Genomic DNA, 13688 nt, shown 5'->3' with positions numbered 1-13688 from the left:
GGGAAAACTGACTGGATGCTATACCACATGCCATCAGAGCCAGAGAGTAAGCCCTGCTCCATGCTGTCTATTAGTATATGTAACCAATGATTCATTCCTCACGGTAGTGAAAGAAGCTTCTCTTGCTGATAACTAACGTTTTTTTGCAACTGAAATAGCAAGAAAACAGAAATACATTTTGACCACACACAGCAATTCATACATACACACATGAGCAGGTGACAGCAATGGGGTGGATGAGTAACTTAAGTTACATCATAGATATTTTTTCAGATGATGATGATGATGATTATTGTTGTTGTTTTTGTCAGAAAATGAACGGAAATTTCCTATATCACTTTCACTTTCCAGACATTAATTATTTAGATTTTACCAAATGGACTAACCAACATTATTAACTGCTTTTAAGTATCAAATCATCTCCATTTCATAGTATTAATTTTTCTTGTAATTAAAGGTAGTTTAAGAGCAATTAGGTTTATCAAATGGATCAGCCTTTATTCCTGGTCAAATCAAAATCAACCTGTATTCAGTGAGTTTTTTCTGTCTGCCATGAAGTTCTGTAAACACTTGCCAGTATTTCAGTCAACAGCAATATCCAAAGTAACAAGACTGAGCAACAAATTTCTTTGACTGAGTACATCAATTTCACCAGCCTCACTGCTTTCAGATAGGATTAACAGACTTAGGGATCAAAAAGTTCCAAGTGAATGCAAAGTTTCACCATTATAAAACCAGCATGTTTGGATGAAACTCTGTTTCCCATTACTAATAAACTCATTCACAATCTTGAAATTATTTATCTTTGAAACAACATTGTGAATGAAGGTTAAAGGTTAAAAGTCCATTTTGAGGCTGGAGAGCTAAATAACAAATTCATGACCACATAAACATGCGAAGCAGAGTGCAAGCTCCAATACAGGTGCCCCAACTCAGAGGTTTATAATTTAGTCAAGGATTTATCTTTTTTTTTGTTAATATATTCTATTTCTAATCCTGATTCATGTAATATTAGCAAACACTCATGGCAGTACTGAATTCTTTGCCATTAAGTCTTGCTTCTAATTAGATGCAGCTATATGGAGTGGCAATTCCCCAAGAGAATTTATGAACTTGAGATGTAATTAAACCTTTTTCATTTCTATTTTGCTCTAATGTATGATACAGAGATCAGTACACAGAAAAAAAATCAGTTGGAGAAAAAAATAAATGGAAATTTCAACTACTGAGGCCCAAGGGAAACAGTTGAAAGGCAGGAGGTACAAATTAATTAATAGAAAGATAAATTTTCACCTGAGGATAAAGCACTGGGGACGTTGCTCCTGGAATAGCATGTGGTAAGCTCTTTCAGCACAGGAAAATATATGTGGGGGAAGTGAGGAACACAGTTTTCCAGAGTTACTTAAATAAAGCTGGGTGACCTGAAAAATTGTACAAAATTAACATGATCAATACATTTCAAACTAATTACGTTTCATCCCCTTAATCGTGGGTCTTTTGTAAAGCTCTCTGAGCATTATGAACAGAATCTCTCTATATATGTAAGTGATACTGTTAAGCATCTATGAAGATTTTAATTAAAGAAAATAGAGTTGTAAGCGAATAAGGTCTAATAAAGATACAAAATTAAACATAACTGGAGGGCCTAACACGACTAGTTTGTGCATAAAGTAAAACAAAACCTAGTAAGTTACTTTTTTATACCTTACATTTATAGTTCTTCTGTGTCTTGACTTGAAAATCTCAAATAATGAAATATGAACAGCTCATGAAAAGTTAGAATTGAAATCAAAGGCATAAGTTATAAACTAATTTATTTATTACATGACAGAGCAGTTGCTCACAAATACTCTGTCTGCAATATAGAATAACTTCTGATACACATAGCTGGCAACATGTACTATCCTTAAAGCCTGAGTAGGACCAATTATCTGCTATAGAAACCACTTTTTTTTCCCCCCTGAGGATATCCTGGTGTTCTTAACCCTTTCTGTCCCATACCTCTCTTATTTATTTAGATATTAAACTATTCAATCTGGGGGGCATCTACAATGCTGTAGCTGAGTGAATTCTCCACAATATGTTCTCATTCAGGTCTTTTGAGTTACTAGACTACAGAAGATTAAATCCACGCAGAATGTCACAAAGCAGAAAGAAAAACCTTCACACACTTACGCTCACTGTAAAATGTTGCAAGTTTATATATTTTTCTAACACAAACTTCAAGAATATATTTGTCCCAATCAGGCACAAATAAGTTCTACAGAAATGTAACAAAGCAGCATGACCATAGCACAAGACTAATGCTACTATAATGTGTAGTGTAGTAGTACAGTGTATTTCCATATAAAAGTGCAATAATATTATCATCTAGCAATTGCATTGAATTTCATAAGAAGCAATGTATATCAGTGTCCATTAATGTAGAATTCTTTATGTCATCTCAGAGTGAATGATTGCTTATACAAATATTTATTTTAGTAGTATTCTACTGGAACTGTGGGAGGTCAGTGTAGGATAAAAAAAATTATGCTTGTTGAGAAATTATGAACAGTATTTTTAAAAAGAGAAGGAAATGTAAAATGTTATTGAAAAACACATGATAATCTTTTCATTGTTTCGTTGTGGTTTTAAAAATAGTTTCATGCCCAATACATGTTTGCATTCTTTTTCTTCTTGACAACTAGCAAACTACATACCGGAAACAAAAATGTTAACTAATGAGCCACATCATATAGCATGTCAGCATCTCCTTGAGGAATTGACATAATCACTTTTCCTTACTTGAAAATACAGGCCATCTAACTTTTAGAGACTTTAATATAATATCAGCTAAGCTGCTGCAGTACATTTGAGCATCGCAAACACAAAGTGATTTTACAACCATGACTTTTTATCATCTGGGAAACACCTGCAAAACATGCACAATAGTGTGCAAATGATAGTGATGAAGTAAAAGCAATTATTATCCGAGATGACCCAAATCATTGCAGGACAAAAAGTGTCTCATGCTAAACTTAATGAAATAGATCTATCACAGAGAAGACAAGAAAAGATGCGGCAAATATTCAGGAAACATTTTAACATGTAAGCCTACTACCTAAACTCTTTTTCTTTACCGTTCTCTCTTGGTCCACAAAATCATGTGTTTAATGTAAAATACACAGTGAAAGCAAAAAATACAATAATCTAAAGCCTTGGAGGTGATGGATGATTTCCATCCATTTCTAGAAATACATTCATACTCCCAACTTGGAATCTGCTGCTCCTGCCATGAATGTCACAGCATTTCTTTCTCTCAAATTTACTACTGATATACACAAAGCCACATGACTTAGCAAACAGCCACAGATTACAATTTGTTCACCAATTTTTTAACCCTTTATAATTTTTATAAGTTAAATATAGTTCTTAAATTTGAACATTACTTATCAGGGAGCCTGATCTCCGTCATCTCAGTGCATCAGTGAGAAAATAAGAGGGGAGGATAAACTATAGTTATACTAACACTGTATCTCTAAAATGTGTAGGTGAAGATGGAGAAATGAAAACATTTGCATTTATGCTACTCCCACACATCTACAAAATCCACTTAAGTTCGTATCAGCATCTGGGTACTGAAATTACAAGCCCCTTGCAAATAGCTAGTCTGTCTCATAAGTGAAAGACTAGAAGGGTAAGACAGTGGCCTTGTGCATATGACAGGTCACACATGGACTCAAGTCCCCCTTGCCCAAGCACTGCCTGTGCCCAATACAAGCCACCTCTCTACGACTGATTCAGTGCAGTGCTAAGCTCATGCTGAGCACTTTGCACTCATTGCTGTACAGTGCCCAAACTGAGAGACCTGATGCAGAGCACAAACATTTTGAGCATTTGTGCACCATTCAAGGTTGTTATCTCCATAATCATGTTTTGGGCAAGGGGTCTGCAAACTAAAACAATCCCTGTATGAAGTATGTATCTACTTTTCCAAGTCTGACTTTGGCAGAAACCACCAAGGTCACTGTGAAGGGTTTTCAAACAATCTAAAGTGCTCCTGCTCATTCAAAGCATTATCAAGATAGCTGTTTTACAAATAAGACCCAGTAAAAATACTGGGGTTTAGAAGTAATTTAAAAATTTTTGCTAAAATATTAAAAGTAAGATGCTCCCAACAAAAAAAGTGCATATATGTAAATTAATTTTAGGAATTTGGCCTGCAAAATGAACTATATGAATACTGAAAAAATATCCACAATTTTTTAAAAAGAGAATGCTTACCATGGTAGAATAAATAGGAAGTTCTTTAAATGGGTTAACAAGCAACAGTATATCACCAATGTAGGTCTGAAAAAAGAAGATATAATTGCTTTATTAAAAAATAAATTGAAAGTTTAAGGAGGTTAATGGTTTTCTTCTGAAAAGAACTCTTGGCAAAGTCTCTTAAATCTAGCTATCAACATGTTAAACATAGTTCACAAATTCAGAGCTTATAACTTCATAATTTGAACTTGAGATCTAAATTTACAATTCATACAGAATTAATTACTCTTTTTGCAACAAAACTGAGTTCTTCATAAGAAAAAATTATGCATAGAAAAATTGCACTGCATATATTATTAGTAGATTATTTGAAAGTTAATTTGTAGTTTACCATTTGCTAAACTACAAAAATGTGACATGCCTACCACATAAACAAGTTCCTCAAGTGATTTTTTATGGGATAGATGATGTAATTTAGAAATGCTACATTGGTTATCCAGACCTGATACATTAAAATATGTTGCTTGTGGGATAAAACAGAGCAATTGATACACATTATAAGTGTTTATGCAAGTGTATCTGTATACGAACATATGAACATGCATCTAGAAAAACTACCCTGACTCTATTTAAAGGAGTAAACCATCTAATGATGGCAAAGTTTGCAAGATGTTTCTGTTTCATAGTTGGGGGTATTGGTGGATGGAAGTCTGGACATGAGCACTCACAGCCCAGAAAGCCAATTGTATCTTGGGCTGCATCAAAGGAAGAATGGCCAGCAGGTGATTCTGCCCCTCTGCTCTGCACTGTGAGAGCCCACCTGGAGTGCTGCATCCAGCTCTGGGGCCCCCAGCACAAGAATGGCATGGACCTGTTAGAGTGGGTCCAGAGGATGGCCACAGAGATGATCAGAGGGCTGGCCCTAAAGGGTGCCTACAGGAAAGATAGGAAGGAACTCTTTATCAGGGATAGCAGCATTCCAGAATGAAGGGTAATGGTTTTAAATTAAAAGGTAGGAGATTTAGGTTAGATACTAGGAAAAATATTCTTTACTGGGAAGGTGGTGAGGCACTGGAACAGGTTGCCCAGAGGAATTGTGGATGCCAGATCCCTGGAGGTGTTCAAGGCCAGCTTGGATGGGGCTCTGAACTCAACCTGGCCTAGTGGAAGGTGTCCCTGGCCATGGTAGGAGGGTTGGAACTAGATGATCTTTACGGTCCCAGTCATGCTATCTTTTTCAAAATGAAGTAGCTTGATTTGAGGAGGCAGAAAATATTGCCTTTCGTAGTAAAAGTACTGTTTTTCTTCTAAGAGGTAGTAATATATTTCCTCTCTTTCACTCACTCTGACTTCACTGTTGGGTTTTCCTGAAGAATGAAACTCTATTAAGCTTCACAAAACATGAAGCAGGAAGCTTCAAGGATCTTTTGGTGGCTTGAGAAGGAAGATTACACATTGTAGTGCACTGCTCCCTCAGGCCGCACTATGATCTGAGTGACCTTAAAACATTCATTCATCACAAATGTATTCATCAGTGTTTACCAATATACTTCCTCTGTGAAATAAACACACATAAATTATATCCAAACCTATCTGAAGTGATATTCCGTTTTTTATTTCTCCTTTTCCTACATAAACTTCAGAAGCTGAAGGGCTTACGCACACACATGCTCTGATCCATTTAAAATTAGTCATGAGGTCAGGGCAGGTCACTGCCCAGTAGCTATGATAGTAAGCCTATTTTTTCTCTCTTTGCTCTTTTTTGAAAGCTTACTGTTGACAGGTGAATAGCAACTCACATATATCTGATTATTATTGAAGCGCTTCTGAATCTCATAAAGCAGGCTGCTGTCTGTTAGCTCACTCAGAGAAGCCAGGTCATCATTTGGAGCTGGAGGCATTAGCTTGATCTAGTAAACAAAAATTAGAGAAATAAAGTAACTCTAATCATTCTATACCACAGTGTTCTAATCTGCAGTATAAACCTAGATTGTTATAATTATGGAAGAAAAACGCATTAGGAAATCAGAATGTTGCCACTCCCAAACAATTTCACATCACTAATCTTAATCAAGAGAAGAATATAAAAATTATTATTAATGTTAAATTGTATAACTGCACAACTCTGATGGGCTCTTAAGAACACAGACCGCTACCAGAGTGCCATTTGCAATTCTTAAACCCATGAAGATTCCCAGCTCAAATGCCATTCTCCTGCTCTCTTCATTAAATGTTTATGGCAGAAGAAATCAAGACTATTAGTTAGTGCACTTGTAAACTATTTATTGCCCACTATTTAACAAAATTCTCACGCTACGCTTCAACATATGGGATTTGAAATTCTATTGCAATTTTTCCTGCAGATTAGAAGTAAGTTAGTAAGAAATGAGGATGATGTTGTCAAGGATACCAGAAGATAATCAGAAGAGGCCATTTAGCCAAAACTGGTGAGTTAAATTATTTTAACATTTTTGAGATTTAGGATGAATAATATAAACTCTGCAAGGGAGAGTAAAAAAGTAAATGCTAATGAAAAAAAGTATCCGAAAGACAAAGTCAGAATCAGAGAAAGTAGACAAAAAATCAATGATAATGGGAAGTTGGTTAAAGACAAAATAAACATTGATATACTAAGCAGTGTGCTGATAAATTATGATCTACACTTAATATGTAGTTTGATTCATTTTTTATGACAGTCCAAAGAAAACCACATTTGCAAATGAGTAAAATACCTAGAAACAGAAAATTCTCCTGTGAACAAGGGTAGAAGTGAGTTGTTTGTTCAGAGTTTACTATAACTCAGTGTCTATTTTGAGGACGGGTAAAGAAGACAAATCTTTTTTCTTCTATTGCTTTGCTTAAAATGAAGGCCCAGGAGAAAAGCAGACACTGCCCTTTTTTTGGTAAATAACTCAGCATCTTCAGTCTCTGGCAGTGTGAAGAGGTCATTGACAGAAGCAGCAAGCAGACTGGGTGATATTGAAGGGAATATGGAGTGTGCTTCGGACAAAGAGAAGACCCCAATGGCTATGGATACCTGTGTTTAATACTGGGGATCTGATCCAAAACTACTGAACTTCAATTATTTCCATAAGTCCAAGGTCTAGTTCAGAAAACATGATATTCTGGGTTCACTACCTATGCCTATACAACCACAGATGTATGTTTACATATTTAAGAGGTTTATTCCTCACCTATTAAAGTGAATGAAGATTTCTCTGTCACACAGAAGATGGAATTTCTTGCTCTTTTTGTTTTTAATCATGGTAGATGGATCTACAGTTGGCTAGAAAACAAGAATTCCACTTGGTCCCACAAAAAATTACATTTTGATATTTGTCTTTGATGATGTACGTTGGAAGAGAAAAACTGAGCAAAAGAATTCCAAGAACATTTTTAAGTGTCTTGTAGAGGGAGAGTAGATGAAAGACAGAAGTCTGTGGCCTCCTTTCCTTAATAGTGTGCTCACTTGCCTTGCAGGATCAAAACAAGCATCAGTCTTCACTGCACTCCCTTGTGTGCTATCAAAACTCAGAACATCTGTGCCAAAGAATGAGCTTGTCTTAATCTATCTCAATGAAGATTAAACCTCTGCATTATATTTTAAAATAAAAGAAGGGTTTGCCCTGGCATTCTCCATATTTTCAGAACTTCTTAGCACACCGCCTTATTCATTCATGGTTCATATTGGTTAGTCCTCATGCAGATGAAACCTGGATATCATTCAGATCACATACCAATGGTCATTTCCTACAGGCCATTTGGGCACGGCCCCACCTCTGAAGGAAGAAAAAAAGAGTTTTGCCTTATGGATGTGTGCCAACCCATCCCACATAGCCCTAGGCCAGCAAATAGGCCCAAGCTTTTTTTTCATTTCATAGTCTAAGTATGGCCAAAGATGTTCATTCTGTAGACAGATGGTTCGAAACATGAAGGGCTCAGTTAAACTCTGAGTAAGGAAATCAAAATCATTTCTCATCGATTTTTTTTTCTACAAAGTTCAGGATTTGGTGTTTCAGCATTTTCTACCAGACTCTGCCTCTAAAAGTTTTTGAGATTTTTGTAATGCTACTAATGAAGATTCCTATTTGCTCATTTAAATTATATACATTTAACAAGATTCACAATCTGCTCATATAAAAATCTTTAATTATTTACACTATTTACATACTTGTGTCACTGAAATATGTATGCATTCCAGCTCTTATGTGTAACATTATGATATGCACAGCTGTCCCCCTTTCATAAGTGATATTGAAACGATCAAAAGGGTATCAGGGGATACTCTATCACACAGTTCATATGGCCAACAATATGTAAAGCACTACAAGACAAAGAAAATTTCTTGATTTTAAAAGAAAAGACCCAATTAAGAGAAAGAAAATATTTAACCTATGTTTGTCTGTAGCATGAAGCACATAATTCAATTTGAGGCCAGTAATTTCAATCTGTTATCAAAAAAATATCTTTCCCAGCTTAGAGGGAGAGAAATTGTCAGCTACAATAAAATTCTGGAAATTACTTATACTGTTTTCCTTGTTTGGAGCACACATTTTGACATTACAGATGATCAAAGAGCACCTTTTACCAAGGGCAAAGCAAAAGCTAATACAAGAGATGCAAAAAATCCTTTGTCAACATAGTTATTTGACCCCTATCTCCTATGCTTCATGTAATTAAAATCTTACTTCATGAGAAATATTTTCTTGTCTCTTTTTCATCATTTTTGCAATTAAAAGAACCTGAAGCTACATATAAATTTGAATTGTTAGTTCTCTCAAAGTCAAAAAAATTATGAGATTTTTAATTTAAGAACGCATGTTTCAAATGTACTAGGATGAAATTTTTCTCTCTGATCCTCCAATAAAGGCCTAATCTGCATGCCATATTCCCTAAGAAGGTATGATATTTCTAACACAAAGAATACACAATATCATGCTGATATATTTCAATAATATATGAACAAAAAAGCCAAGTAATGACTCCACATAACCTATTGAAAAATTAAACAGAACATGATTACTTTTAGCATACTTTGGAATGCAATTGCTAAGAATAAGACAGTGAAACTCATTAGAATGTGTATCCAAAAGGCAGGAACAGAAGGAAGGGATTGTTCAAAGTTTTCCTTTGCTACCAGCACTAAATAAGAACTTTACTTCCCAAACTGTGAAATTAAAAAAAAAAAAAGGTCTCTGAAAACTAAAATCTAAATATTATATAGACAAATATGGAGATATATATATACACACACATACAGTTTATAATGCATGGTTATTAGAATAGAATACAATCATACAATCCCTGTATTTCCAGGATCATGATTAAGACACTTCAAGAAAGAAAAAAATCTCATATTTTCATTTGACAAAATCTAGGTATTCTTTAGTTTAGTAAAATTTAACTATTTCCCAAAGTGATTAAACTGATTTATTATCTTTTCTTCGTTAGAGCTAAAGCTTATTAAGACCTTTCCAACTAAAAAGTTCCATTAATCTATTAATTTTTTTAATGCAACCACTCATTTAAAAACTCCCTGAAACAGCACCATGTCTAACCTACATCCTGTTAGTGATGATATCTCAGATGGGATCTTCCTGCTTATTCTTTTCCAAGGGAGCATCATTCTTAATTCAGTAACTACTGATTTTTACTTCTTCTAAAAAAAAAAAACATTCCTTCTAACTTATTTAGAGTAGAATTTCACAGACTGTTTCCTGCAGAAATTTCTCAACTAATGGAGCTAAAAGAGATTCACCTTTAAGTCTGCTGTGTAGTCTTGGATTTGTAACTACCGTGGGAAGTTCTACGGAAGTATGGTGAAACAGTAGAAGGAGTACTTTTGAAAACCTGCCCTGGGACCCCAAAGAGGCTCTAGGTCATGGTGGAGAACGAAATTATCAATCAGTTTCTGTCTATGTTTTAGTGCACAAACTATGAAGCAAAAGTTTAGCTCAGAGATACTGAAAACTCGAATAATTTTAACTAGGTTTGCATCAAAAGATAATCGAGCAGAAAGAAGTATCTATGCTTTTGTTCACACTACTGTTGAACATCTAGAAGCAAGTGATGGTCTCAGCAAGATCCTAAGCTAAACACTTCCCTCTCTTTTACTACAATTATAGGAAGGTTCCTTCTAAAAGGGTTGTAAACATTCACTTTTCTAACCAGCAGTGCTTGTACCTTGGATTGACTGTTTTCATCACATTGCATCAGTCAGCAACACCAGAAGTTTTAAGATATGAAAACAAGATGCAAACCAAGTGCAAAACACTTCTGGTATCTTCTGACTGAATAGGGAAGTGAGTGCTCTACAGGATCCCAAAGCTGAGGACTTTCAGAGATTGACTCGTATCATTTACACATGAACCCACTGATTGATCTCATATGATCAAGCTATTCCTCTGAAACACACACAAATAAAAGCAGTGGAACGTGTATTCTTCTGCCAAGACAGTTATGCAGTTTTTTTGAACTGAAGGTGGCTTACATGAAATCAGTATCTTGTTCCTTTGTTATGTTTCAAATTCACTGTAAACTATTTTAAATGGAAATATTCCCTTCCATCATCACCACCATCACCACCACCACCTCCTTAATTCCAAAGTAATGTTTTCTTAAATGGGTGAATACTTCTGGAATATGTGTTTCCCAAATGCATGTAACAGAAAATAGCACAAAATGTAGCACAAAACCCACAAAAATCAAACAAAAACAAACAAACCAAACTCAATCCCCAACAAAACAAACCAACCAACCAACCAAAACCACAAACAAACCAAAACAAATGAACAACAGCAAAAACAAACAAAGAACCCAACAAAACTCCATCAACCAAAAACCAACTAAACAAGCAAGCAAACAAATAAACAACAAAAAACTACCACTAACAAAAAATTCCCACACCACACCCCATCCCCTCAAAAAACCTGCCAAACTCCAAGTAATGAACTCAAACTCAGGACATGCTAGATTTATAAGCAACAGATAATTGCCTCCTGTCGCATTCATCCTATACACTGAATGAGAATGGGATCCTGGCTGGGGAGAAAACTGCAAAGGGTATCCAAATAATCAGTGACTGTAACCTAATGCATTATCACAAGAAAGAGAGTTAACACTGCAGCTGTAAATCTGACAATTCCTAGATTTAAATTACAGTCACTTACTTTGCAACTTGATATTCCTTAGACATTTTTGTTTTTACAGTCTCCCAGGTTGTGTTTCTTTCTTTTGTCAACCAACTTTGGAGACAAGAGCACACTCAGGGCAGTGCTAACAGTTGTCCCTCCCCTGTTGTGAACCATGAATAGAGTTTGAGGAGCTCTGAGCCCTCCGACTGCCACAGCCCCTGACCTGCCACCAGTAGCTGGCAGGAAGCAGCTGTTCAACTTGCAGAGGAACTCTGCAGGGCCAGACTGATTGCAGGGAGGTGACAAGGCTCCACAGTGCAAAAGATATTGTTGTGTGGTCAGGGAAAAAAAGTTCAGTTTCAATAAGTTTGCAATTTCCATACCTAAGCACTAAAAAAAAAAAATCAAGAAACTGCATGCCATTACCTGTTCAAGTTTGGTCGTGGTGTTCACGGTGACATTTTCAGAGGCACTGTCTTGAGACTGCTGCTTATATAAGGCTTTAGCTGCATCTTTAAACATGGTGTCTTTCTCCAGCAAACTGTCTTGCTTGGCAATCGGTAAAGCCAGGGGATTGCTACAAAGAGAATCAATAAAACAATTAGACACTTACTGAAGATGTCAGACAAACAAATGTGGGTGTCACAAGCACTGAACTGAGATACAACTCAGGGATGAGACACAAGTTGCTGGTCTAAGTACAAAAAAGAACTGGTGAGAAATAAAGTGTTCACATAGGTTGGTCTGCTCCCAAAGACACAGAGCAAAACACCTTGATTTAACATTCACCTTTATGTATTTTTTTTCTGAAGCGGAATTAAACAAGCCAAAGAGAATATGCATAAGTCTGCTTTTGACAGCAATAGTCTGGCAAATCAATAGCCAATTTTGAACAAAATTTAAAAAGCACAGTGTTAACCTACACAATACTATTTTTAAAAATAGTATGTTTTAACATAATGTAATGCAGATATTGCCAATGCAATAATAAAATTATTTTATTTAATATTTAATAAAATTAAATTCCATCACTTTTTAGCTTACTTTTAGGCGATATCCAAGATATATTTTACGACCAGAAGCTGCTCTGAATTTGTGCTAAGTTTAAAAAAAAAAAAAAAAAAGAAACAAACCTAAAAAAACCCCAAGCAAATACCACACTCCTGACCGCAACAATATGAGATATTCTTCATCCACACAAAAGTTAAATCTATTCTTACACACACGGAGTTGTTTTCTCTACTGACAGTTCACACAACATGACAGTTCTGAAAAACCTTGGATGATTTTGGCAGTGTTGTACATCCAGAGGAATTAGCAAGGAATCAGCCCCGGGAGTTGAGAACAGAAACATTTTAAAAAATAACTGTCTGGATTCTGACAGTGTAAAGGAGACAATCTCATGGAGTGTACAACAGCTCTTTGCCAGAATGTATACATAACTTCTTTGAAAGGAAATGTGGATTCAATATGGGAATGGGGGCATAAAGCATTCCACTATGGAATAAAGCCCAAACCTAGCTAAAATATATCTCATATTTACTCTAAGTTACTTGAGTTTAATCACTGATTATAAAAAAGCCAAGATTACTCACACAGTTAACTCAAATGAAATTAGGGAGGACCCATAGATAACAGTGATAGCAATTCATGAAAAGAACTGGTGTTGGAAAGAGAACTGAAAGACACATATAAATTTTAGGAACAAAGAAGAAAGCACCTTCTAAGCAGAATTCATTGGGAAAAAAGTCAAAGCAGTTTCCCTTTGAATAAAATACAGACGAACAAAACTTTTCTTTTAATGAAACTGTCAGTCTGAAAACACTGAAGGAATTAGTATAAACATTTTATAATGAAATATACACGATTTTCCTTCTCAAAATGTTTTGCTTCTGACATTTAAATTTAAAATACCTAGAGGAACGTTAGTGAAAATAAAATTTTTATTTAGTGCTTTGATTGACCTAAGATAATTTTGTCATACATTTGTTTATCGAATGTCACATGGGCAAAAGATCCAAATCCCTTTCTTTTGATTTGAACTGCAGAACAGAAAAGCCATTATCCAACTATTCTTTTGAACCTGGCAATCAGAATAAGACATATCAGTGATTAGATTGTAGATGAAATTAAATAACTGTGACACTCTTATGATGTGATGTTTCTTTTAAATTGAGAAGATCCAGGATTTTTTTGCTGTGAAGTTGAACCTTACCCATTTAATCTTATCACTTTTGTGTTAACTATACAACACTCATTAAACTTCAGTTGTAAACTCCTCGAAACCAAATAAACCTTCCAGGTGTCACA

General features: G+C 35.3%; 1 protein-coding gene across 4 annotated transcripts in view; it reads right to left on the bottom strand.

Moving 5' to 3' along the window:
* The window catches only part of MYO16 (myosin XVI), a 360224-nt gene that overhangs the window by 163461 nt on the left and 183075 nt on the right, over positions 1–13688 (bottom strand). For all 4 annotated transcript variants that reach the window (XM_027639720.1, XM_027639708.1, XM_027639698.1 and 1 more), the window contains exons 10-13: positions 11805–11955; positions 6045–6155; positions 4264–4329; positions 1294–1421 (exon numbers count right to left, since the gene is read on the bottom strand). In XM_027639720.1, the coding sequence (XP_027495521.1) occupies positions 1294–1421; positions 4264–4329; positions 6045–6155; positions 11805–11955 (456 nt within the window). The remainder of the gene's footprint in view (positions 1–1293; positions 1422–4263; positions 4330–6044; positions 6156–11804; positions 11956–13688) is intronic.

Source organism: Corapipo altera, unplaced genomic scaffold (genome assembly GCF_003945725.1).
Source record: "Corapipo altera isolate COAL_440 unplaced genomic scaffold, ASM394572v1 0, whole genome shotgun sequence".
Taxonomy (NCBI): Eukaryota; Metazoa; Chordata; class Aves; order Passeriformes; family Pipridae; genus Corapipo; species Corapipo altera.
This window is presented reverse-complemented; position numbering and strand designations above follow the sequence as displayed.